Here is a 21,007-nt window from a genome sequence, read left to right as displayed (position 1 = left end):
GAAGCCAGTGGCTGGCCGTCAGGGACAGCTTCTCTAGGGCAATGACAGTGAACCTGGCATCTGAGGGACAAGGAGGAGCCAGCTTTCTCCTCTGGATCCCTGAGGAAAGCAGATTCCAGGCAAAGAGGACAGCGAGTGCAAAGGCCCAACCAGGCATAGACCTGGCACATCCAAGAGGCAGAAGGAAGTCCAGTGCCTGGTGCTGCGGGAGGGAATGGGTGCCAGGCGCCTGGATTCGGGGGGCCTGATTCTCTACCGCACTGCAAGTCAGGTGAACGAGACTGGATTTTATTCCAGATGCAATGAAGAAGTTATTGGAGGTTTCAAGCAGGAATGACCCCATCTGATGTATACCTGTAAAAGGTTACTACTCTGGTCACTGTGTGGAGGCTGGGTTGGGGCTACAAGTAAAAGAAAGGAGCCTAGGTGGCAGCTGCTGCACTCAGCCCGGCAAGAGAGAACATCGGGGGCTAGGAGTCAGGTGCTTTCCTCACCTGGCTAAGTCTCAGATCCTCCTGGTGTGGCTGAGAGGGCTGGTGGACAGACCAGTGCAAGTTCCGGGAGAGGCCAGGACGAAGGTGGGTCACTGGCGTGTGGGCGGTATTTGAAGCTACCAGACCAGATGAGGCCACCCAGGGAGAATATGTAGATATAGTAAGGAAGGGGGCTTGGGAAAGAGTAGACTGACAGGACAGGGAGCTGGCAGAGAAGATGGAGAGGGGTCAGCCAGTGAGGAAGGCAGACACTGTCAAAAGTCTAGCAACAAAGAAGCCAAGAGAACAAAGCGTCTCCAGAAGATGGGAGTGGCCAACCACACCAAACAGGTTAGAGGAGTGACTCAGTCCAAGCCAGTGGCGTCCCCACGCTGTTGCCAAGAGCAGCTGCAGTGGCTGCCGAGGGTAGGAACCTGACAGGAGTAGCCAGGCAGAGATGGGGTTACAGAGGCATCTTTCAAGAAGTTCTGGGCCGGGTGTGGTGGCTCACGCCTGTAATCCCAGCACTTTGGGAGGCCGAGGTGGGTGGATCGCCTGAGGTCAGGAGTTCGAGGCTAGCCTGGCCAACATGGTGAAACCCTGTCTCTGCTAAAAATACAAAAAAAGTTAGCCGGGCATGGTGGCACAAGCCTGTAATCCCAGCTACTCAGGAAGCTGAGGCAGGAGAATCGCTTGAAACCAGAAGGCGGAGGTTGCAGTGGGCCAAGATTGCGCCACTGCACTCCAGTCTGGGCTATAAGAGTGAAACTCCATCTCATCAGGCGGATCACGAGGTCAGGAGATCGAGACCATCCTGGCTAACCCGGTGAAACCCCGTCTCTACTAAAAAATACAAAAAAAAAAAAAACTAGCCAGGCGAGGTGGCGGGCACCTGTAGTCCCAGCTACTCAGGAAGCTGAGGCAGGAGAATGGCGTGAACCCGGGAGGCGGAGCTTGCAGTGAGCTGAGATCCAGCCACTGCACTCCAGCCTGGGCGACAGAGCGAGACTCCGTCTCAAAAAAAAAAAAAAGAGTGAAACTCCGTCTCATAAAAAAAGAAGTTCTGGAGTGAAAGGGAGCAGAAGATGGTGATGTGGAGTCGAGATAAGAGATGCTGAAAGCACTGCTGTTCAGTGACAGGAATGGCCCCACAGAATGGGAGGAAATGAGGATGCACGAAAGAGGGGCGCTAAGGGCATCTCTCCTTGGGAAGCCGAGAAGGCCGAGGTTCAGAACGCAGGTTGGGGACTGAGCCGGGAGGGGAGCAGGGCCTCTCCGTAGGCACAGAGATGGCAGACGGCGAGGGTGCAGAGCGGGGCAGGATGTCTTGGTGGTGGGAAGGCACGGGCCTTCCTGCTGACTGCTCGTGATTTCTCAGTGAAGACCTTCCCTGGGTGGTGCTGGGGGGGAGGGCAGGTGGGGAAGGACGCCCTGCAGGGGAAGTGTTTTGAAGGTGGGAGAACCTGGGCATGCTAGGGCAGTACAGTGGTGTGGCCAGGCAGCACTGAGTGCCCTTCTGAGCTATGGGGTCGCACAGTCTTCAGAATGTCTGCAAGAAGGCACCATGGTTGTTGTACCTATTTTATACCTGTAGAAACAAAGTCTTAGGGAAGTCAAATAACTTGCCTGAGGCCACACAGCTAGAATCTGAACCTGTGAGAATATATATATATATATATATATATATATATATATATATATTTTTTTTTTTTTTTTTAGACAGAGTCTTGCTCTGTTGCCCAGGCTGGAGTGCAGGGGCACGATCTCAGCTCACTGCAACCTCCGCCTCCCAGATTAGAGCAATTCTCCTGCCTCAGCCTCCCCAGTAGCTAGGACTACAGGTGTGTGCCACCACACCTGGCTAATTTTTGTATTTTTAGTAGAGATGGGGTTTCACTGTGCTAGCCAAGATGGTCTCGATCTCCTGACCTTGTGATCCGCCCACCTCAGACTCCCAAAGTGCTGGGATTATAGGCTGAGCTTCTGCACCCAGCCAGAGGAGGCTGTCTTAATGAATGTAGTCTCTAATGCCATTTATTAAGGAAGTATGTATTAGAAATGGGGCATTCAGGTACTAGAAGTGGGAATGTTCTCCTAGGGTGTAAAGATTAGCGGGGAGGCTGGGCCTGGTGGCTCACACCTATAATTGAAGTGCTTCAGGAGGCTGAGGTGGGAAGACTGCTTGAGCTAGAAGTTCAAGACCACCCACCTCTACTAAAAATTCATGGTGACATGTTCCAGCTACTCAGGAGGTTAAGGCAGTAGGATCACTTGAATCCAGGAGGTTGAGGCTGCAGTGAGCTATGATCACACCACAGCACTCTGGCCTGGGCAACAGAGTGAGACCCTGTCTCTAAAAGAATAAACCAATTAAAAAAAAAGATTGGGGCGGGGGTGAAACAGCCATGATCACAGTAATAACCAAATAATTACATGAGTGCTCTGAAGGAAAGGGACATTGGTCTGTATAACAAGGATCCTCATCCAGCCCAGAGGGGCAGAACGCTGACCCTGAGGATGAGAGTGAAGGGGGTCAGAATCTGTCATCCCAAAATAGGCCACTTTGCATAAGAATTATTTTGAGCTGAAGGCAATTGAAAAACAGCAGATGCAGGAAATCTCTTTAAAATTCCACTTTCCATCTAAAAGCAGAGCATAAATTTTCCTTTGTGAAGGTGTCCCTGCTTCCCATCTCCAGTATCAGGGAGAAGAGACAACTTATCACTGGAGATAGCACCCTTGAATCTGCATATACAAATCTTATTGATATATATATTGAATCCTTATCTTCCATTAGTTTCTCCCATATATTTACCTTCCCACAATTTACCATCCCTGGAAGCCCAAACCTCTTTTCCTTTGTCTTGTCACATCTCCACAATTAACTGCTCTTTGTTAGGGTGGTATGTGAACTATCAGACCTAGCCACTTCCTTGAGGTTTACACTTTTTTCCAATGAAGTCCTGTGTCATGTAAAAATATGAACATCAAATAAAATTTGAATGCCTTTTTCCTGTTAAACTGTCTGTCTTTTGTCAGTTTAACTTGTAGGGATCCATACACTTTGCCTAAGAGGGTAGATAAAAGGTTTTTTTCCCTCCCTACAAGAATCTGAATTGAGATGGAAGGATGACTATATATCTCTTAGACCAGGGGTTGGCAAACTTTTTCTGCAAAAAGCCACATGACAAATATTTGGCTTTCCAGGTCATAAAGTCTTTATTGCAAGTATTCAACTCTGCTGTTTCAGTGCAAAGGTAGTTGTAGACAATAGTAAATGAATGGCCATGGCTGTGCGCCAATAAAGCTTTATTTTCAAAAACAGGCAGTGAAAGGTCTGATTCATAGTTTGCTAAACCCTGCCCTGGATTTTTTTTTCCAGTTCTTCAGAAAAAGAAAAAAAAAAAAAAAGGCCTTTATTTGTGGCATTTGGTTAACTGCATGCTTTCAATGTCTCTGGACTTGGGAGTTCGGAGGAAATGCTGACAGTGACAATGGCAGTGGTGATGGGAGCTTACCTGGGACAAGAAGAACAGGAGGTACAGAGGCCACATACAGGAAGGGAGTGTGGTATACAAGGAACTGAAAGAAGTCCCCCGTGGCAGGACCCCTGAGAGCCCAGGAGGGTGGAGAAGGGGTTGAGCTAGATGAGCAAGGCTGTGCAAGTCAGTCTACTCTAAAGGCCAGAGGAAGCATTCTGGGGTGTGGAGGGTGTAGTGTTATCGGCTAGAAGTAGGACTTTTTTTTTTTTTTTGAGACAGAGTCTTGCTCTGTCACCCAGGCTGGAGTGCAGTGGTGTGACCTCAACTCTCTGCAACCTCTGCCTCCCGGGTTCAAGCAATTCTTGTGCCTCAGCCTCCTGAGTAGCTGGGACTACAGGTGTGTGCCACCAAGCCTGGCTAATTTTTGTATTCTTAGTAGAGACGGGGTTTCACCATGTGGACCAGGCTGGTCTTGGACTCCTGGCCTCAAGTGATCTGCCTGCCTCGGGCTCCCAAAGTATTGGGATTACAGGCGTGAGTCACTGTGCCTGGCCTGAAAGTAGGGTTTTTAGGGTCGGGGGATAGGATAGAGTCAGGTGGTGATGGGATGATGTACTTAGCTTTGCACTTTGAAAAGATGGCCCTAGAAGTATCTGAGAACCTGAGGGAGACCAGTTAGGTGCCTACTGCAGTAGTGATGGGAACTCAAACTAGGGTGGTGGGAGTGGAATAGTGAGAAACAGGTGGTTCTGGGAGGTACGTCAGAAGGAACATCAATAGGGCAGAGGATAAAGTAGGTATCAGGGATGACTGTTAGGTTTCAGGTTTGCCATGAGGATTAGTGGAGAAAAAAATAAGTAAAAGCATCTTGCACTGCAGCCTACACTGAAAACCTGGTTCCTTCCCTTTCTCTTCTCAATCGCTACATTTCTGTGAATGCGCCTTAGTGCGCCACTTACCCACTTAGTGCGCCACTTACCCACCCACTTACCCACCCAAGTGAGGAGCCTCCCGGGGCTCCTCACTTAGAAGATGGGGTAGACCTGGGCAAGGGGTACAGAGATGTGCAACTAACAGGAGGCCACTGATGCTCCAGAAGAACCCAGGGTTTCTGAAGCTTATGGGGCCCCAAGGGGTCCCGGTCTGTGCCTCCCCACTTACCTGAGGGTGGCAGAATTTCCTGCTCTGGCCTGGCTTCTGGGAGAAGGCTCTCGTACCAGCAAACAAAGAAAACTCTCTCCCTATAGAAGGGAAAAAGCTGTTATTAGTTCCTCTTGTCATGGGGCAATGAAGATTGCAGCCCAGGAGCTTGAAACAGCCTCCTTTCTGGAGAGAGTGACACCCAGAAAGTCTGTTGACTCCACCTGCTGGGCAAGTTACCCAACCCTGATCCTGTTAGACTGTGCACAGTATCTCCCTCTAGGGCAAATGCACCAATTAAAGGAAATAATGTATGCACCGGGCTGGGCAAGGTGGCTCACGCCTGCAATCCCAGCACTTTGGGAAGCCTGACTTCGTGGGTGGATCACGAAGTCAGGAGATCGAGACCATCCTGGCGAACATGGTGAAACTCCGTCTCTACTAAAAAAAACAATACAAAAAATTAGCCGGGCATGGTGGTGGGCTCCTGTAGTCCCAGCTACTCGGGAGGCTGAGGCAGGAGAATGGCGTGAACTCGGGAGGCGGAGATTGCAGTGAGCCGAGATCGCGCCACTGCACTCCAGCCTGGGTGACACAGCAAGACTCCGTCTCAAAAAAAAAATAATAATAATAATAATGTATACACAGCCCTGTGCATAGGGTAGACACTCAACCCATAGGAAAAAAAGGACTGGCTTCAGAAGAAAAACCAATTTGGAGCTCTGCAAAATTAAAATGCTTAAATGCTTAAGAAACAATCTATCAAATTCATAGCTGTTAAATTTAATATTCATTAAAATGTCATTAAACTCACACAATTTATGGGTTAGGTTTTTCTTCACTTTGAAAAAACTCCCTGAGTCGGCCGGGCACGGTGGCTCACGCCTATAATCCCAGCACTTTGGGAGGCCAAGGTGGGCAGATTGCTTGAGCTCAGGAGTTTGAGACTAGCCTGGGCAACACGGTGAAACCCTGTCTCACCCTGTATTTTTGTACTAAAAATACAAAAATTAGCCGGGTGTGGTGGCGCATGCCTGTAATCCCAGCTACTCAGGAGGCTGAGGCTCGAGAATCGCTTGAACCGGAAGGCAGAGGTTGCAGTGAGCCGAGATCACGCCGCTGCACTCCAGCCCGGGTGACATAGAAAGACTCTGTCTAAAAAAAAAAAAAAAAAGAAAAAGAAAGAAAGGAAGGAAGGAAGGAAGGAAAAGAAAAGAAGAGGAAAAAGAAACTCCCTGAGTGTGCATGATGACTACTGGGAAATCATATCTATGAAGGGATCAAGAAATAGAAATGCTTAGAGAGCTAACAGGTAAAAGTGTTGGGAGGCTGAGGCACGAGGATCACCTGAACCTGGGAGGCGGAGGTTGCAGTGAGCCGAGATCATGCCATTGCACTCCAGCCTGGGCGACAGAGCGAGAGTCTGTCTCAAAAAAAACCCAAAAAGCGTCTGGCCCTGAGTGAGTGCCAGCTTATCATCTCCAGCTAGTAACCACCACCGTGCTCTGCTCCAAGGGTTTCAGGTATTCTCTTCCTTTGTGCCCTAAACCAGGGCTTCTCAAACTAGAACGTGCTTCGAGGTCACTGGAAGTCCTCCTGATCAACTGCAGAGTCGGAGTCAGTAGATTTGGAGAGATACTGACGCTGCAGGTCCTTGGACCAACACATCCTTCGAATCTCAACTCAAACGCCATGTACTGGCCTTCTCAGGGCTGGACTGAATCCCTCCAGTGCAGTGCCCAATCCCTTGCAGGACAATTGTGTGGCCTGAATTTCCCACTAGATCATAAGGAGGTGAGGTTGGAGGTGGAACTCTACTCCAGACCTAATTGAAGACTAGCTCCCTAAGACATGCCCACCAGGCGTCAAGTCAGTTTATCATTCCCTAGCAATGACCGGACCTGGAATTTACCACCCCTTTTTCCAGAAATTTCTGAATAACCTGCCCCTTAATTTGCCTGTAATTAAACATGGGTATAAATGAGCCTGCAGAACTGGCCCTGAGCTCTTGTTCTCAACACACTGCTTATGGGGTAGCCCTACTCTGCAGAAGCAGTCAGAGGGCTGCCATAGTCAAGGTGAGACACTTTGTTCTACCCCCAGCTCATCCTTGAATTCCTTCCTGGGCAACGCCTTGAACCTTTCCAGGCAGAAGCCCCAATTCTGGGGTTCCTTGGCCCTGCAACAGAGGGACTGGGCTTGCTACCACCACCGTGTTCCCAGTGCTGAGCAGAGTACCTGGCACCCAGAGCTCATCATGTGTCTGCTGAGTGCAACAGAAAAGCTGACCTTGGACAAGTCGCTTCTCTGAGCTTTAGTTTCCTCATCTGTGAATTGGATTTAGTGTGGACTTCAGCAGGCTGTCGTGAGGATTAAATAAAATGGGCTGGCCAGGCACGGGGGCTCACGTCTGTAATCCCAGCACTTTGGGAGGCCGAGGCAGGTGGATCATTTGAGGTCAGGAGTTCAAGACCAGCCCAGCCAACATGGGGAAACCCCATCTCTACTAAAAATACAAAAATTAGCTGGGCTTGGTGGCGGGTGCCTATAATCCCAGCTACTCGGGAGGATGAGGCAGGAGAATTGCTTGAACCCGGGAGGCGGAGGTTGCAGTAAGCCGAGATCACGCCACCGCACTCCAGCCTGGGTGACAGAGTGAGACTCTATCTCCAAAAAAAAAAAAAAAAAAAAAAAAGAGGCAGAGAGCTCATCACAGTGCCTTGCACATAGGTAGACACTCATCATCTGGCATCCACTATTCCAATACAAAATTCCATCCCCTGCCTCCCAATGGTTATGTTGTACACTACAGTCCACAAGCACAAAGAATTTTGGTGGCTAGTTTGGGGGTACCCAAGAGAGAACCTGACCAGAGGACAACAATGCCAAGGCCTCTCCTCCCTCAGTTAGATAGTGGTTGGGTATGGCAGTGGCAAAGAAGGCAGGAGGCTGTAACTGCTAACTTACCCTTTATCAGTCTTCTTCTGTGTAACATTAATTCTTCTCTGCGGAATCGCTCTGGGTCTAGTTCTGAGTAGTTCCAGCTGTCATAGCTCTGTGGGCTAGGATAGGTGCCTAAGGGAGGAGGCAAGAGTGAGAATGGGGCCAGGCACAGTGGATCACGCCCGTAATCCCAGAACTTTGAGAAGCCAAGGTGGGAGGTCGCTTGAGCACAGGAGACCAGCCTGGGCAACATAGTGGGACTCCGTCTCTATTTAAAAAGAAATTTAAAAAAGAGTGAGAATGGATGCTTCTGCAAAAGAGGCCTGGGGAGCCCCTGCTGGTTCCTGGGAGGCTGGGCTTCCAGTGTTAGCCCTGCCCCATACCAGCCTGGTGGCCTTGGGTGAGTCACTTCCTCTCTAGAGGCTTCCTCATCCGGAACACGGGGATGATGACCTTGCCCTACCTGTCGGCTGGGTGTAAGGGTCAGAACACACAGGTGTGCGAGTCCCTGACATGCTTTGCAAATGTGAAGACATCATAGTTATTTGTTTTCCATGTCCCCTGTTCTGGCTAGACCACGAGTTCCCTGAGAACAGGGGCTGGGTCTTCTTCATCTTTATACCTCTAGGGCTCTAGGTCTGGCACATAATAAATACAATAGGTGCTTAGTAAATGTTTGTTTAACATGATCACACTTAGCTTAGTGCCAGAAATGGTTTCTCTCTATATGTTTGGCAGTGATGCTTCCAAGGATTACTTGAGACATTTGAGCCACTATGCAAAGCTGCTGGCTCCGCTGGACAAAGTGGACGGGGGGTTTATTTATACAGGGGATAAACTGGGGTAAGGAGGTGCAGCCTTGGATGTTAAAGGGAATAGCAAGATGGAACAGCAAGAAGAGAAGACAGTCAGAAAATGGGAGGCAGGGTGGCATAATGGTCAAAGACCCAGCTTTGGAGTGGCACAGCCCTGGAATGAACACCTGTGCAGTGGCTCACACCTGTAATCCCAGCACTTTGGGAGGCTGAGGCGGGTGGATCACCTGAGGTCAGGAGTTCGAGACCAGCCTGACCAACATGGTGAGACCCCATCTCTACTAAAAACACAAAAATTAGCCAGGCGTGATGGTGTGCACCTGTAATCCCATCTACTCGGGAGGCTGAGGCTGGAGAATTACTTGATCCCTGGAGGCAGAGGCTGCAGTGAGCCGAGATCGTGCCATTGCACTCCAGCATGGGCAACAAGAGTGAAACTCCATTTCAAAAAAAAAAAAAAGAAGAAGATTAAATGGGTGTGCAGAAAAGAGTTAAGACAGCAGGCCTGAGACTGCTATCCTCAGAAAGGCCTGCTTGCGAGGATGCCTTGGCTGGCCTCTGGGAACCTGGCTAGTAAACAGTTTATTCCACTGATATAAAACTCTCTCTAATGGAAGAAGAGCGGCTCGTTGCACCTATACTGTTGGTACAAACAACGTGGCTTATGCTGAACACCTGCCGTCCTGGAATTGTGGTACGTGACAGACAGAGGTGTCTATGTGACTATCCCAGTGAAAACTTTGAGCACTCCAGGTCTAATAGGCTTCCCTGGGCAGAAGCAACACACACATGTTGCTAGCTTTTCGTTGTAGGGGGATGAGTGGGTTCTGTATGACTCCTTATGGGAGGGAGGGGGCATAAGGAAGTCTGCATATGGATTCCTCCAAACTCTACCTTTTTCCCTTATAATCCAGCTCTATTTCCTTACTACATTCTTGTAATAAATCATAGCAAGACTACACTTACATATGGAGACCCGTGAGTTCTTCTAGCAAATCTTCTAACGTGGGGGTGATCTTAGGAAGCCACAACACAATAGGAGATGTGAAAAGTGCTTACTTAGCACAGCACCTAGTACACAGGAACCTTTCGATACATGGCAGCTTTTAACGAACTTAGAAAATGTCAAGGTTGAGATCGGGGGAGGGGACTGGGAGGTGGTTGATAAAGCAGGTATCAAGCTGCTCCTGTGTGTGCTGGAGGGAGGGACACATGATTGCCCAGTGGGGGGTCACATGGAGGGTGGCAGGGTGGGATGATCTAAACTCACATACTGCTTTTGGGTTCCTGAGTCCTGCGTGCATCAGCCCACAGCACACGGTTAACTAACAGGGCCGTGCTGAAACTTTGCTATCTTGTTAGGATATGGCCCTTCACTCCCTGTAGATGTAGCTGAGCACAAAAAGGGGACTAAGGGCTGGGCGCTGTGGCTCATGCCTATAATCCTAGCACTTTGGGAGGCTGAGGCGGGTGGATCACAAGATCAGGAGCTTGAGACCAGTCTGACCAATATGGTGAAACCCCATCTCTACTACAAATACAAAAATTAGCTGGGCGTGGTGGTGCATGCCTGTAATCCCGGCTACTCAGGAGGGTGAGGCAGCAGAATCACTTGAATCTGGGAGGCGGAGGTTGCAGTGAGCTGAGATCGCACCATTGCACTTCAGCCTGGGTGACAAAGAGAGACTCCATCTCAGGGAGAAAAAAAAAAAAAAAAAGGGATTAGGAAGGGATGTCTCAGAACTGTTTTGAGGAAGCAGGAAAATTTGTATTCCTTGGGGCTCCAACCACATACATACTTTGCTCTCTTTAATGTTAAGGAGAGAAAAGAGAGAATGCCTTGATGAAGGGTGTCAAAGCAAACAATGACATACCTAGGTACCAGTGGAAAACATTTTTCCAGAATCGCTTTCCCCGGTGGAAAAAAGTCACCGCTCACCTGAAATCCACAGGCTCATTGTGTTACAGATGTCAGACTTGAATTCGTGTGTGTTGAACCAGGACTGTGGGAAGCAGCAACAGAAGCTGGTGTACATGGCTTTGCTCAGAAGTGATGGCAGCCTCTGCGGAGCAAGCAGAGCTCAGGCAATGTTCTCAGCATTTCCACCCTGGCTTACGTGATTTGGGGATGAGGAAGGACTTTCTTTTTTTATATACAGTTTTTGTCGTTGTTGTTTAGAGACAAGGTTCTCACTGTGTTGCCCAGGCTGGATTTGAACTCCTGGCTGAAGTGATCCTCTAATCCTGTTGCCTCAGCCTTCTGAGTAGCTGGGAATATAGGTGTGTACCACTGCACTTGGCCATACTCTTTAATCTACACAATCTAAGAAGTAAAATGGGGCTGGGCGTGGTGGCTCACGCCTGTAATCCCAACGCTTTGGGAGGCTGAGGCGGGTGGATCACCTAAGGTCAGGAGTTCGAGACCAGCCTGGCCAACATGGTGAAACCCTGTCTCTACTAAAAATACCAAAAAGAAAAAATTAGCTGGGTGTGGTGGTGCATGCCTATAATCCCAGTTACCTGGGAGGAGGCTGAGGCAGGAGAATCGCTTCAACCAAGAAGGCGGAGGTTGCAGTGAGCCCAGACTGTGCCATTACACTCTAGCCTGGGCGACAGAGAGATTCTGTCTCAAAAAAAAAAAAAAAAGGATTAGCTAGGTGTGGTGGCGCATGCCTGTAGTCCTAGCTACTCAGAAGGCTGAGGTAGGGGGGTAGTTCAGGCCCAGAAATTTGAGACTACAGTGAGTTATGATTGCCCCACGTTGGCAACAAAGCCAGACATTGTTTCTAGAGGAAAGAAAACAAAGGAAGTCCTTCTTCATCCCTAAATCATGTAAGTATTCACTTATATTTTCTTCTAGCAATCCTTTTAGTACATACACCTATATATATATACCCATATAAAAAGTATATATGTATAGTCACATTTTAAAATTTAAAATTATATGCTTATTTAAATACTACAGAAAAATATAATATGGAAAGGGAGGATGGGCACAGTGGCTCATGCCTGTAATCCCAGCACTTTGGGAAGCCGAGGCAGGCGGATCACTTGAAATCAGGAGTTCGAGATCAGCCTGGCCAACATGGTGAAACCCTATCTCTACTAAAAACACAAAAATTAGCTGGGTATGGTGGTACGCACCTGTAATCCCAGCTATTCAGAAGGCTGAGGCAGGAGAATTGCTTGAACCCAGGAATTGGAAGTTGCAGTGAGTCGAGATCATGCTACTGCACTCCAGCCTGGGTGACAGAGCGAGACTCTGTCTCAAAATAAATAATAAAATGGAAAGAGAAAGTTTCTTTTTTTTTTGAGACAGAGTCTCGCTCTGTTGCCCAGGCTGGAGTGCAGTGCCGCGATCTCGGCTCACTGCAACCTCCGCCTCCCGGGTTCACGTGAACCCTGCCTCAGTCTCCCGAATAGCTGGGATTACAGGCGCCCGCCACCACTCCTGGCTAATTTTTGCAATTTAGAGACGGGGTTTTTCCATGTTGGCCAGGCTAGTCTTGAACTCCTGACCTCAGGTGATCCTCAAGCCTTGGCCTTCCAAAGTGCTGGGATTACAGGCGTGAGCCACCATGCCCAAAGAGGAAAGTTTCTTATAACTTCACTTCCCAGTGATAAGCATTGCTAAGAGTTTGGTAAATATTTTTCAGGGTTTTTTTTTTCTATTCATAGGCATATATATATATATATATATATATATATATATATATGTTGTATAAATTGCTTTTTCACTTAAATATATCATTGCATCTTCCAATCAGTATAAATAGCTCTACTGTATTTTTGTAACTTCTACATTGCAAGTCAGTGTATGGATTATCACGATTTAGTAATTACTCCCTTATGTGAAGAATGTTTAAGACATTCTCTTGGCATCAGAAATGAATAGAAATCTAATGTGACTTTTTTTCTAGACAGTGGCTGATGCTCACTTTTAAGAGCGCCTCTTCATAGTGGGACTTGGGTACACGAAACAAAAGTAAGGCGTAGTGCTGGGCTATCCGGTCGAACAGATTATTCTGGAGCTCCTTGTTTGGCTGCCAGGAATAGAAAAGAAAAAGGAATTACTAAAATCCCTTGCTGAAACAACTGAGGGGCTGGGATTTTAAAGTCAGTATTGCTTTCATTTCCAACAATCTTATTCTCAAGATATTTAGCCTCGTTTGCTTTATGAAATAACGTGTTCATTTTTGGGGATGAGATTTACAAAGCACGTACACAGAGGCAGAGCGCTGTTGAAGACAGCACCCTAACGCTGGCCCAGAAGTCCTGAGGTCTACTCTCAACCCTGCCTGTGACAGCCGTGCAACCAGCTCCTAAAGCCTGGGGGAGCCGCAGGGCATTGCACAATGGCTGAAGCACAGGGTGTGTGGCTGAGGCATGGGTGGGGAGGGGACCGGGTGACAGGTGAGGCTGCGGGGTGCTCCATGGGATCAGAAGGGCTTGTAGCCCATGTCAAAGAGGATGGAATTGGTTCTGTAGCAGAATGACTGAAGCAAGGCAGAGAAACAAGCAGATTTGTATTTACCTGGTACCTCTCATGAAATATCCACCAAAAGCTGTCCAGCCAGATGGCTCTTGGAGAAGGAGAAGAGAGAAATTTCTCTAATTCTCTCCCTGAACAGAAACGCTTGAAAAAAATAAAATTCACATTATTATTATTGTTGTTATTCTTTTTAAAAAAATCCATCTGGAGTCAATGTATTTTAGAGTGAACGGAAAAACCACCTAACCTGTCAGTGAGGCCCTATCCAGGTAATTTTACATACTCTCATTTAACCCCTATAATAGTCTTCTTTTTTTTTATCTTTTTTTTTTTTTTGAGATGGAGTCTGGCTCTGTCGCCCAGGCTGGAGTGCAGTGACCGGATCTCAGCTCACTGCAAGCTCCGCCTCCCGGGTTCACGCCATTCTCCTGCCTCAGCCTCCCGAGTAGCTGGGACCACAGGCGCCGCCACCTGGCCCGGCTAGTTTTTTTGTATTTTTTAGTAGAGACGGGGTTTCACCGTGTTCGCCAGGATGGTCTCGATCTCCTGACCTCGTGATCCGCCTGTCTTGGCCTCCCAAAGTGCTGGGATTACAGGCTTGAGCCACCGCACCCGGCCAACCCCTATAATAGTCTTATGAGGCATACATTGTTATCTCGTAGATGAGGAAACCGAGGACCAAAGTGGCAAGTGGCTGAGTCAGGATTGGAACCCACAACTCTAGACTCTGGACAGCTGCTCCACACACCAACTACCTCCAGCTCTCACCTCCTACACTCAGTCAACAGCAACTAATATCAACCAACGCAGTTACTGGGCAAACATAAACCACAGAACTCTAAGATTCTGCTGAGTTAGCAGCAAGCATATGGAATTCTAAAGTTGAAATGGAATTATCTGTGAGGTCAGAGCAGCAGTATGTAGCTTCCATTGTCATACAACTGGGTCTTCACCCTTGCCCTGGCTCCAAAGCTCCCACTGTAATAATAACATGTACCATTTAGTGAATGCTTCCTGTATCTGCCCCAGGGCTAGCACCTCCTCTCACTTCTATTTTCCACAATCTATGTGGTAGGTAGTATAGTTATCCTGCTGTATAGAAGAGGAAAGTAAGGACTGAAAGGTCAGCATTCTTGCCTGAGCTCACATGGGCCAGGAGGTTCCAAGCCAGGAGCCTGGTCCCGGACTCACACGGGTGCCCTTCCTTTACCATCTGGAGACAGCCTGTTCTCCCATCTCTGGGATGCAGAGGGAAAGGCCCTGTGGCATTCCCCTGCAGCCTCCACACAGGTAAGATCGTCATGCATGGATAAACGAGCCTCATCCACTCACAAGGAGCTCTCTGAGCCCTGCTGTTTGCTTTGTCTTTCTCACCTTTCCTCGTGTTTCTTCAGACTGGCAGTCTAGTGGAGTGATGAAGAGCACAGACTTGAGTGCCAGACTGCTTGGATTCAAATCCAGCTCTTTCACGTATTGGCTGTGTGACTTTGAGTAACGTTACTGAACCTCTCTGTGCTCCATTTCTTCACACAACACATGGAGATGGTCATGGTCCCCGCCTCAAGGACTGTTGTGGAGGTTTGATGAGTGGTTCCTATTACATGCTTAGAACACTGCCAGGCATTCAGGAAACAGTTGCAGGAGTATACTAGTTACTGATTGTTTATTCATTCACACTCCTCCCTCCTTTCGAAAAGAATTTCATGTCAGCTCTTCAAAAAATATTTATTGAGCACCTACAGGTGCTCAGGATGATGCCGTAGACTCCCTGCCCTCCAGGTGTTCACAGATAATGAGACGTTTACAACAGTGTGATAGGAATCCTGGGACAAGGCATCCCAGGGGGATGTGGAGCCCAGAGAGGGCATCTCATCTGCGCTTTCAGGTCTTGGGACAGTGTTACGAGTAAAAATAACTGGATGGCCAAACGCAGTGGTTCACGCCTGTAATCCCAACACTTTGGGAGGCCGAGGTGGGGGGATCACCTGAGGTCAGGAGTTCGAGACCAGTCTGGCCAATGTGGTGAAACCCTGTCTGTACTAAAAATACAAAAATTAGACAGGCATGGTGATGCGCATCTATAATCCCAGGACCTTGAGAGGCTGAGGCAGGAGAATCTCTTGAACCTGGGAGGCGGAGGTTGCAGTGAGCCAAGATCACACCACTCCACTCCTGCCTGGGCGATACAGTGAGAGTCTGTCTCAAAAACAAAACAAAACAAAACAAAAACTGGATGATGCAGCCATAAAAAAAGAATGATATCGTGACCTTTGCAGCAACATGGATGGAGCTGGAGGCACTATCCTAAGTGATCTAACTCAGAAACAGAAAACCAAATACTGCATGTTCTCACTTACAAGTGGGAGCTAAACACTGGGTACGCATGGACATAAAGATGGAAACAATAGACACGTGGGACTCTCAAAAGGAGGAGGATGATGAGGACGAGGGCTGAAAAATAACTTGTCGGTACAATGTTCGCTGTTTGGGAAATGGGTTCACCAGAAGCCCAATCCTCACCAGTGTGCAATATACTCACGTCACACACATGCATTTGTGCCCTCTGAGTCAAAACAAAATAGGATGTAAGAAAATAACTGCAGGATGAAGGGAGAGCTGAGAGCTCCTCAGAGAGGGGGAAAGCATGTGCCCAGGCTGTGGAAGCACTTGATGCATGTGGGGTGCTCCAAGGGCTTTCTGTGCAGAGGAAGCAACGGGTGCAGGGGTGAAGGAGCAGGCAGGAGCCAGGCTATGAGACGCCTGGTGCCAGGACTGGGAGCAGTTCTGAAACTGGACCGGGGGTTGAAAAGGCACTGGTGCTGAGACATTTTCAACAGGGTAGAACACTGTGACACTGGTGTTCTAGAAAGATCCCTGGTGGCAGTGTACAAGATGCATTGGAGGGGATTAGAACTGCAAGGCAGACAGCAAGCTGGGCAGAAGGCACAGTAACCCAGACAGGAAGTTGTGGGGCCTGAACTTGACAGTGGCCAGTGGGAAAGGGAAGAGATACAGGAAAGACAGTAGTTACATCTTCCTAAGGGTGCACAGTGGTAGAGATGAGGGTAAGAGAGGAGACTGGCTGATGCCCAGGTGGAAAGCTGTGTTTTCAAGATGGGGAGTCCTGGAGGAAAAGCAGAACGGATGGGTATGAGAGCCCGAGGGCTGCTGAGGCCAGAGGCAGAGGGATGGAGGGATATGGGAGTCTGGAGTACAGTGAAGGCCCTGGAGGAAGTGACACAATTCTGAAGCAGTGATTGGTCTCATATGGGAATATGATTGCTATGGTCTGAATGTGTCCCCCAAAGTTCACATATTAGAAACTTAATCCCCAGTGCAACAGTGTTGGAAGTAGGGGACTAAGAAGAGGTGACTGGGTTAGAGGGCTCCACCCTCATGAATGGATTAATGTGGTTATCTGGAGGTGGGTTGGTTATAAAAGCAATTTCAGTCCTTTCGCCCTCTCTCTCTAGCCTCTCTCCCTTCCATCTTCTACCACGGGATAACACAGCACGAAGGCCCTCACCAGATGTGGCCCCTTGATCTTGAACCTCCAGAACTGAAAGAAATAAATCTCTGTTCTTTATAAATTATCCAGCCTCGGGTATTCTGTGATAGCAGCACAAAGAGAGTAAGACAATGACCCAGGACCACCTGACCCCTAGGGTTTGTGCAGAGGGAGAAGACAGAGAGCAGAGGGAGGGGTCCCAAAGAACGTGGGTGGTAAAGGAGCCTGGGAGACCAAGATAGTGCTGTTTGCATAGAGGGAGAATGACCCACCAAAACCAAAGGGGAAAGAATTTCAGAATGTAGGGAGTTGTCCTCTGGGTCAGTTCTACAGAGGTTATCTAATAACAACAGAAACACAATCTTTAGATTCCATAATGAGTGACTCGGGACACTTTCAGCAGTGGGTGAGGGTGGGAACCCAGGTTGCAGCCGGATGAAGAGAGTGGAGATGAGAACATGAAGCCAGCATGTGTGGACAGCTCTTCCAAGAAGTCCAGGCAAGGCCTGGTACAGAGCTGAGACGGCACTCCCAGATAGGGTAAGATGGGAAGGGCTTTTGTCTCTGTGGAGCTCAGGGTTGGTGGCAGCCCCCAGACTCTAAAGCAGAGCTAAAGTTGACTGCCAAGAGTGAGGGGAGGTAACAGAGGAGAGGATTTGAGGAGGTGAGTGAAAGTTTGACATGGCCCCTAAGCAGGGTGGAAGAAGGTCCTTTCAAAGACGGGGCACAAATTTGCTTTGAGTTTCCTGGGAGCCAAAGAAAAGCAAGAACAGTATCAGCTGTAAGGCTGAAAGCATTCTGGGAGTTGCACAGTTTTATCTGTAGTAAGTTTGAAGGAAAAGATTCCCCATAGGACCTCAAAAATGGGGCATTAAATAGCATAGCAGTCTCTGTCCTTGGGGGCTACCAACCCCGCAAATGAATTGAGAACACTCAGGCTGCGCCCAGGCGGTCTGTCAAGGCAAACTGTGCAGGAACAGTGGGTCCAAGAAGCATAACTCCAGGTGCTTCTTACAGACAACTTGAAAACAGAAGACGTAAAAGGAGGAAAACAACTATAATCTTATAATCTTTTTTTATTTGTTTGAGATGGAGTCTCGATATATCCCCAGACTAGAGTGCAGTGGCGCCATCTTGGCTCAATGCAACCTCCGCCTCCAGGGTTCAAGCAATTCTCGTGCTTCAGCCTCCCACGTAGCTGGGATTACAGGCGTGCATCCCCATGCCCGGCTAATTTTTGTATTTTTGGTAGAGACAGGGTTTCACCACGATGGCTAGGATGGTCTCGATCTCCTGATCTTGTGATCCAACCACCTCAGCCTCCCAAAGTGCTGGGATTACAGGTGTGAGCTACCATGCCCGGCCTATAATCTTATAACCTTATAACTCAGAGACCAGTGGTAATATCTATGTATTTCATCTAAAATTTTCCCATGTGTGCACTTACATAGATTGAATTGTTGGCCAGGCGCGGTGGTTCACACCTGTAATCCCAGCACTTTGGGAGGCTGAGGCAGGTGGACCACTTGAGGTCAGGAGTTCAAGACCAGCCTGGTCAACATGGGGAAACCCTGTCTCTACTAAAAATACAAAAAATTAGCCAGGCATGGTGGTTGTATATCTGTAGTCCCAGCTACTCAGGAGGCTGAGACAGGAGAATTGCTAGAACCCAGGAGGGGGAGGTTGCAGCACTCCAGCCTGGGCTACAAAGCAAGACTCTGTCTCAAAAAAAAAAAAGATTGGCAGGGCGCGGTGGCTCACGCCTCTCATCCCAGCACTTTGGGAGGCCGAGACAGGGGAATCATGAGGTCAGGAGATCGAGACCATCCTGGCTAACATAGTGAAACTCCATCTCTACTAAAAAGTACAAAAACTTAGCCGGGTGCAGTGGCGGACGCCTGTAGTCCCAGCTACTCGGGAGGCTGAGGCAGGAGAATGGCGTGAACCCAGGAGGCGGGGCTTGCAGTGAGCCGAGATCACGCCACTGCACTCCAGCCTGGGAGCACAGCCAGACTCCTGCCTCAGCCTCCCGAGTAGCTGGGACTACAGGCGCCCGCCACCTCGCCCGGCTAGTTTTTGTATTTTTTAGTAGAGACGGGGTTTCACTGTGTTAGCCAGGATGGTCTCGATCTCCTGACCTCGTGATTCGCCTGTCTCGGCCTCCCAGAGTGCTGGGATTACAGGCTTGAGCCACCGCGCCCGGCCGAGAGTTTTACATGCTGATACTTTTCATTCAACATCACAGCATGGCATGTTAAAATACACTCTTTATAAACACCCACTTTTATCATCACATTTTATCATGGCTACACGGTCCATGATATACATGGCAAAGATGACCACGCTATTCCTCTATTATTGACCAGTAAATTGTTTCTAATAACACTAATCATACAAACTACCATTTTCTTAGAATTGATGACTTCTAGCACTGTGCTAGACACCTTTCTATGCATTATCTTATTTATTTCACAATAACACCTCAAGGTAGAGACTGTTTTTATTCCCATTTCACAGGAGAAGAAATTAGAGGTCAGAGAGGCACTTAACCACCCAGATGTACTGCTTTTCACTTCCTTGCTATTGTAATGAACACAGTGGAGAGCATCTTTGTACACCGTCCTGTAGGGAACCTGATGCTCTGAGCACCTGTCCCTCCTACTGCCTCTCCCCTGAGGAAAGCAAGAGCAAAGGGAATCAGGTACCCAACACCTGGGCCGCCACTGCCAGGCCGAGACCAGCGCCCCTTCCACTGACGGACTGCAGGCCATGCCAGCAAACAGCACTGTCATTCTGGGCAGTGACTGGCCCAAACAGATCATCTCTCTTAGGAAGTCAGAATGCAAGAAACAGATGGGATCGACATAGCCCAGAGAGAAGGCAGCAGGAAGAAGCCATAAAGAAGAGAGGAGGGGGCCAGGCACAGTGGCTCACACCTGTAATCCCAGCACTTTGGGAGGCTGAGGCAGGCAGATCACGAGGTCAGGAGATCGAGACCAGTCTGGCCAACATGGTGAAACCCTGTCTCTACTAAAAATACACAAATTAGCTGGGTGTGGTGGCACATGCCTGTAATCCCAGCTACTCAAGAGGCTGAGGCAGGGGAATAGCTTGAACCAGGGAGTCGGAGGTTGCAGCGAGCTGAGATCGCACCACTGCACTCCATCCAGCCTGGCGACAGGGCGAGACGCTGTCTCAAAAAAAAAAAAATTAGAGAGGAGGGAAGGGCATGACGAGAAGGAGAGGGAGACAGAGATAGAGAGATGGAGGTGTGGCTCAAAGCAGCAGTGAGAACTACAGGTAGAAGAGACTGAGATGCTGGGTCTCAGGAATGGTGGAGTGACTGCCTAGGAGCTCAGAGGACAATGAGCAGAGCTGCTTTGGGGACACCAGAGTTGTTTGATGATGAAGAGCCATGAGGCACAGCTGCACAGCGGCCGAGACCATTTCCTGGGCTTCTTCCCTTCTCCAAGACCTCCCTACAATGATCCCCCATTTCCAGAGCTGCCAGCATTTGTGCCGCCTGAGCAAACAGGTTCCTCTGGGCCTTAGAATACTTCCTTCCTTTCTTCGCAAGGAACCCAGGGTGCTCTAGTGCGCGGCTCTGCAAGGAGGCATGCTCACCCCCAGGGGCTTGAGAAGAGAATATTCTAACTAATATCTACATAAGAAAGAAAAGCAATTGGCTGGGTGTGGTGGCTCACACCTGTAATCCCAGCACTTTGTGAGGCCAAGGATGGGGAGGGGAACATGGCTTGAGCCCTGGAGTTTGAGACTAACCTGGGCAACCTAGCAAGACCTTGCCTCTACAAAAATTTTTTTAAAAAACTAACCAGTGTGGTGGTGCATGCTACTCAGGAGGTTGAGGCGGGAGGTTCACTGAGTCTGGGGGTTTGAGGCTGCAGTGAGCTATGACAGTGCTACTGCATTCCAGCCTGGGTGACAGAGGGAGACCCTGTCTCCAAAAAGTAAGAAAGAAAAAGAAAGAAAGGCCGGGCGCGGTGGCTCAAGCCTATAATCCTAGCACTTTGGGAGGCCAAGACGGGCGGATCACAAGGTCAGGAGATCGAGACCATCCTGGCTAACCCCGTGAAACCCCGTCTCTACTAAAAAATACAAAAAACTAGCCGGGCGAGGTGGCGGGCGCCTGCAGT

General features: G+C 48.8%; 1 protein-coding gene across 1 annotated transcript in view; it reads right to left on the bottom strand.

Moving 5' to 3' along the window:
* Window positions 1-21,007, bottom strand: part of FAM227A (family with sequence similarity 227 member A) — a 73,691-nt gene that overhangs the window by 33,806 nt on the left and 18,878 nt on the right. The window contains exons 7-11 of the mRNA XM_025398675.1: window positions 13,388-13,489; window positions 12,792-12,896; window positions 10,793-10,916; window positions 8,063-8,170; window positions 5,117-5,196 (exon numbers count right to left, since the gene is read on the bottom strand). Coding sequence (XP_025254460.1) covers window positions 5,117-5,196; window positions 8,063-8,170; window positions 10,793-10,916; window positions 12,792-12,896; window positions 13,388-13,489 — 519 coding nt within the window. The remainder of the gene's footprint in view (window positions 1-5,116; window positions 5,197-8,062; window positions 8,171-10,792; window positions 10,917-12,791; window positions 12,897-13,387; window positions 13,490-21,007) is intronic.

The sequence above is a fragment of the Theropithecus gelada genome, chromosome 10 (genome assembly GCF_003255815.1).
Source record: "Theropithecus gelada isolate Dixy chromosome 10, Tgel_1.0, whole genome shotgun sequence".
In the NCBI taxonomy this organism is placed as follows: domain Eukaryota; kingdom Metazoa; phylum Chordata; class Mammalia; order Primates; family Cercopithecidae; genus Theropithecus; species Theropithecus gelada.
The sequence above is the reverse complement of the archived record's forward strand: the minus strand, read 5'-3'. Positions and strand labels throughout refer to the sequence as shown.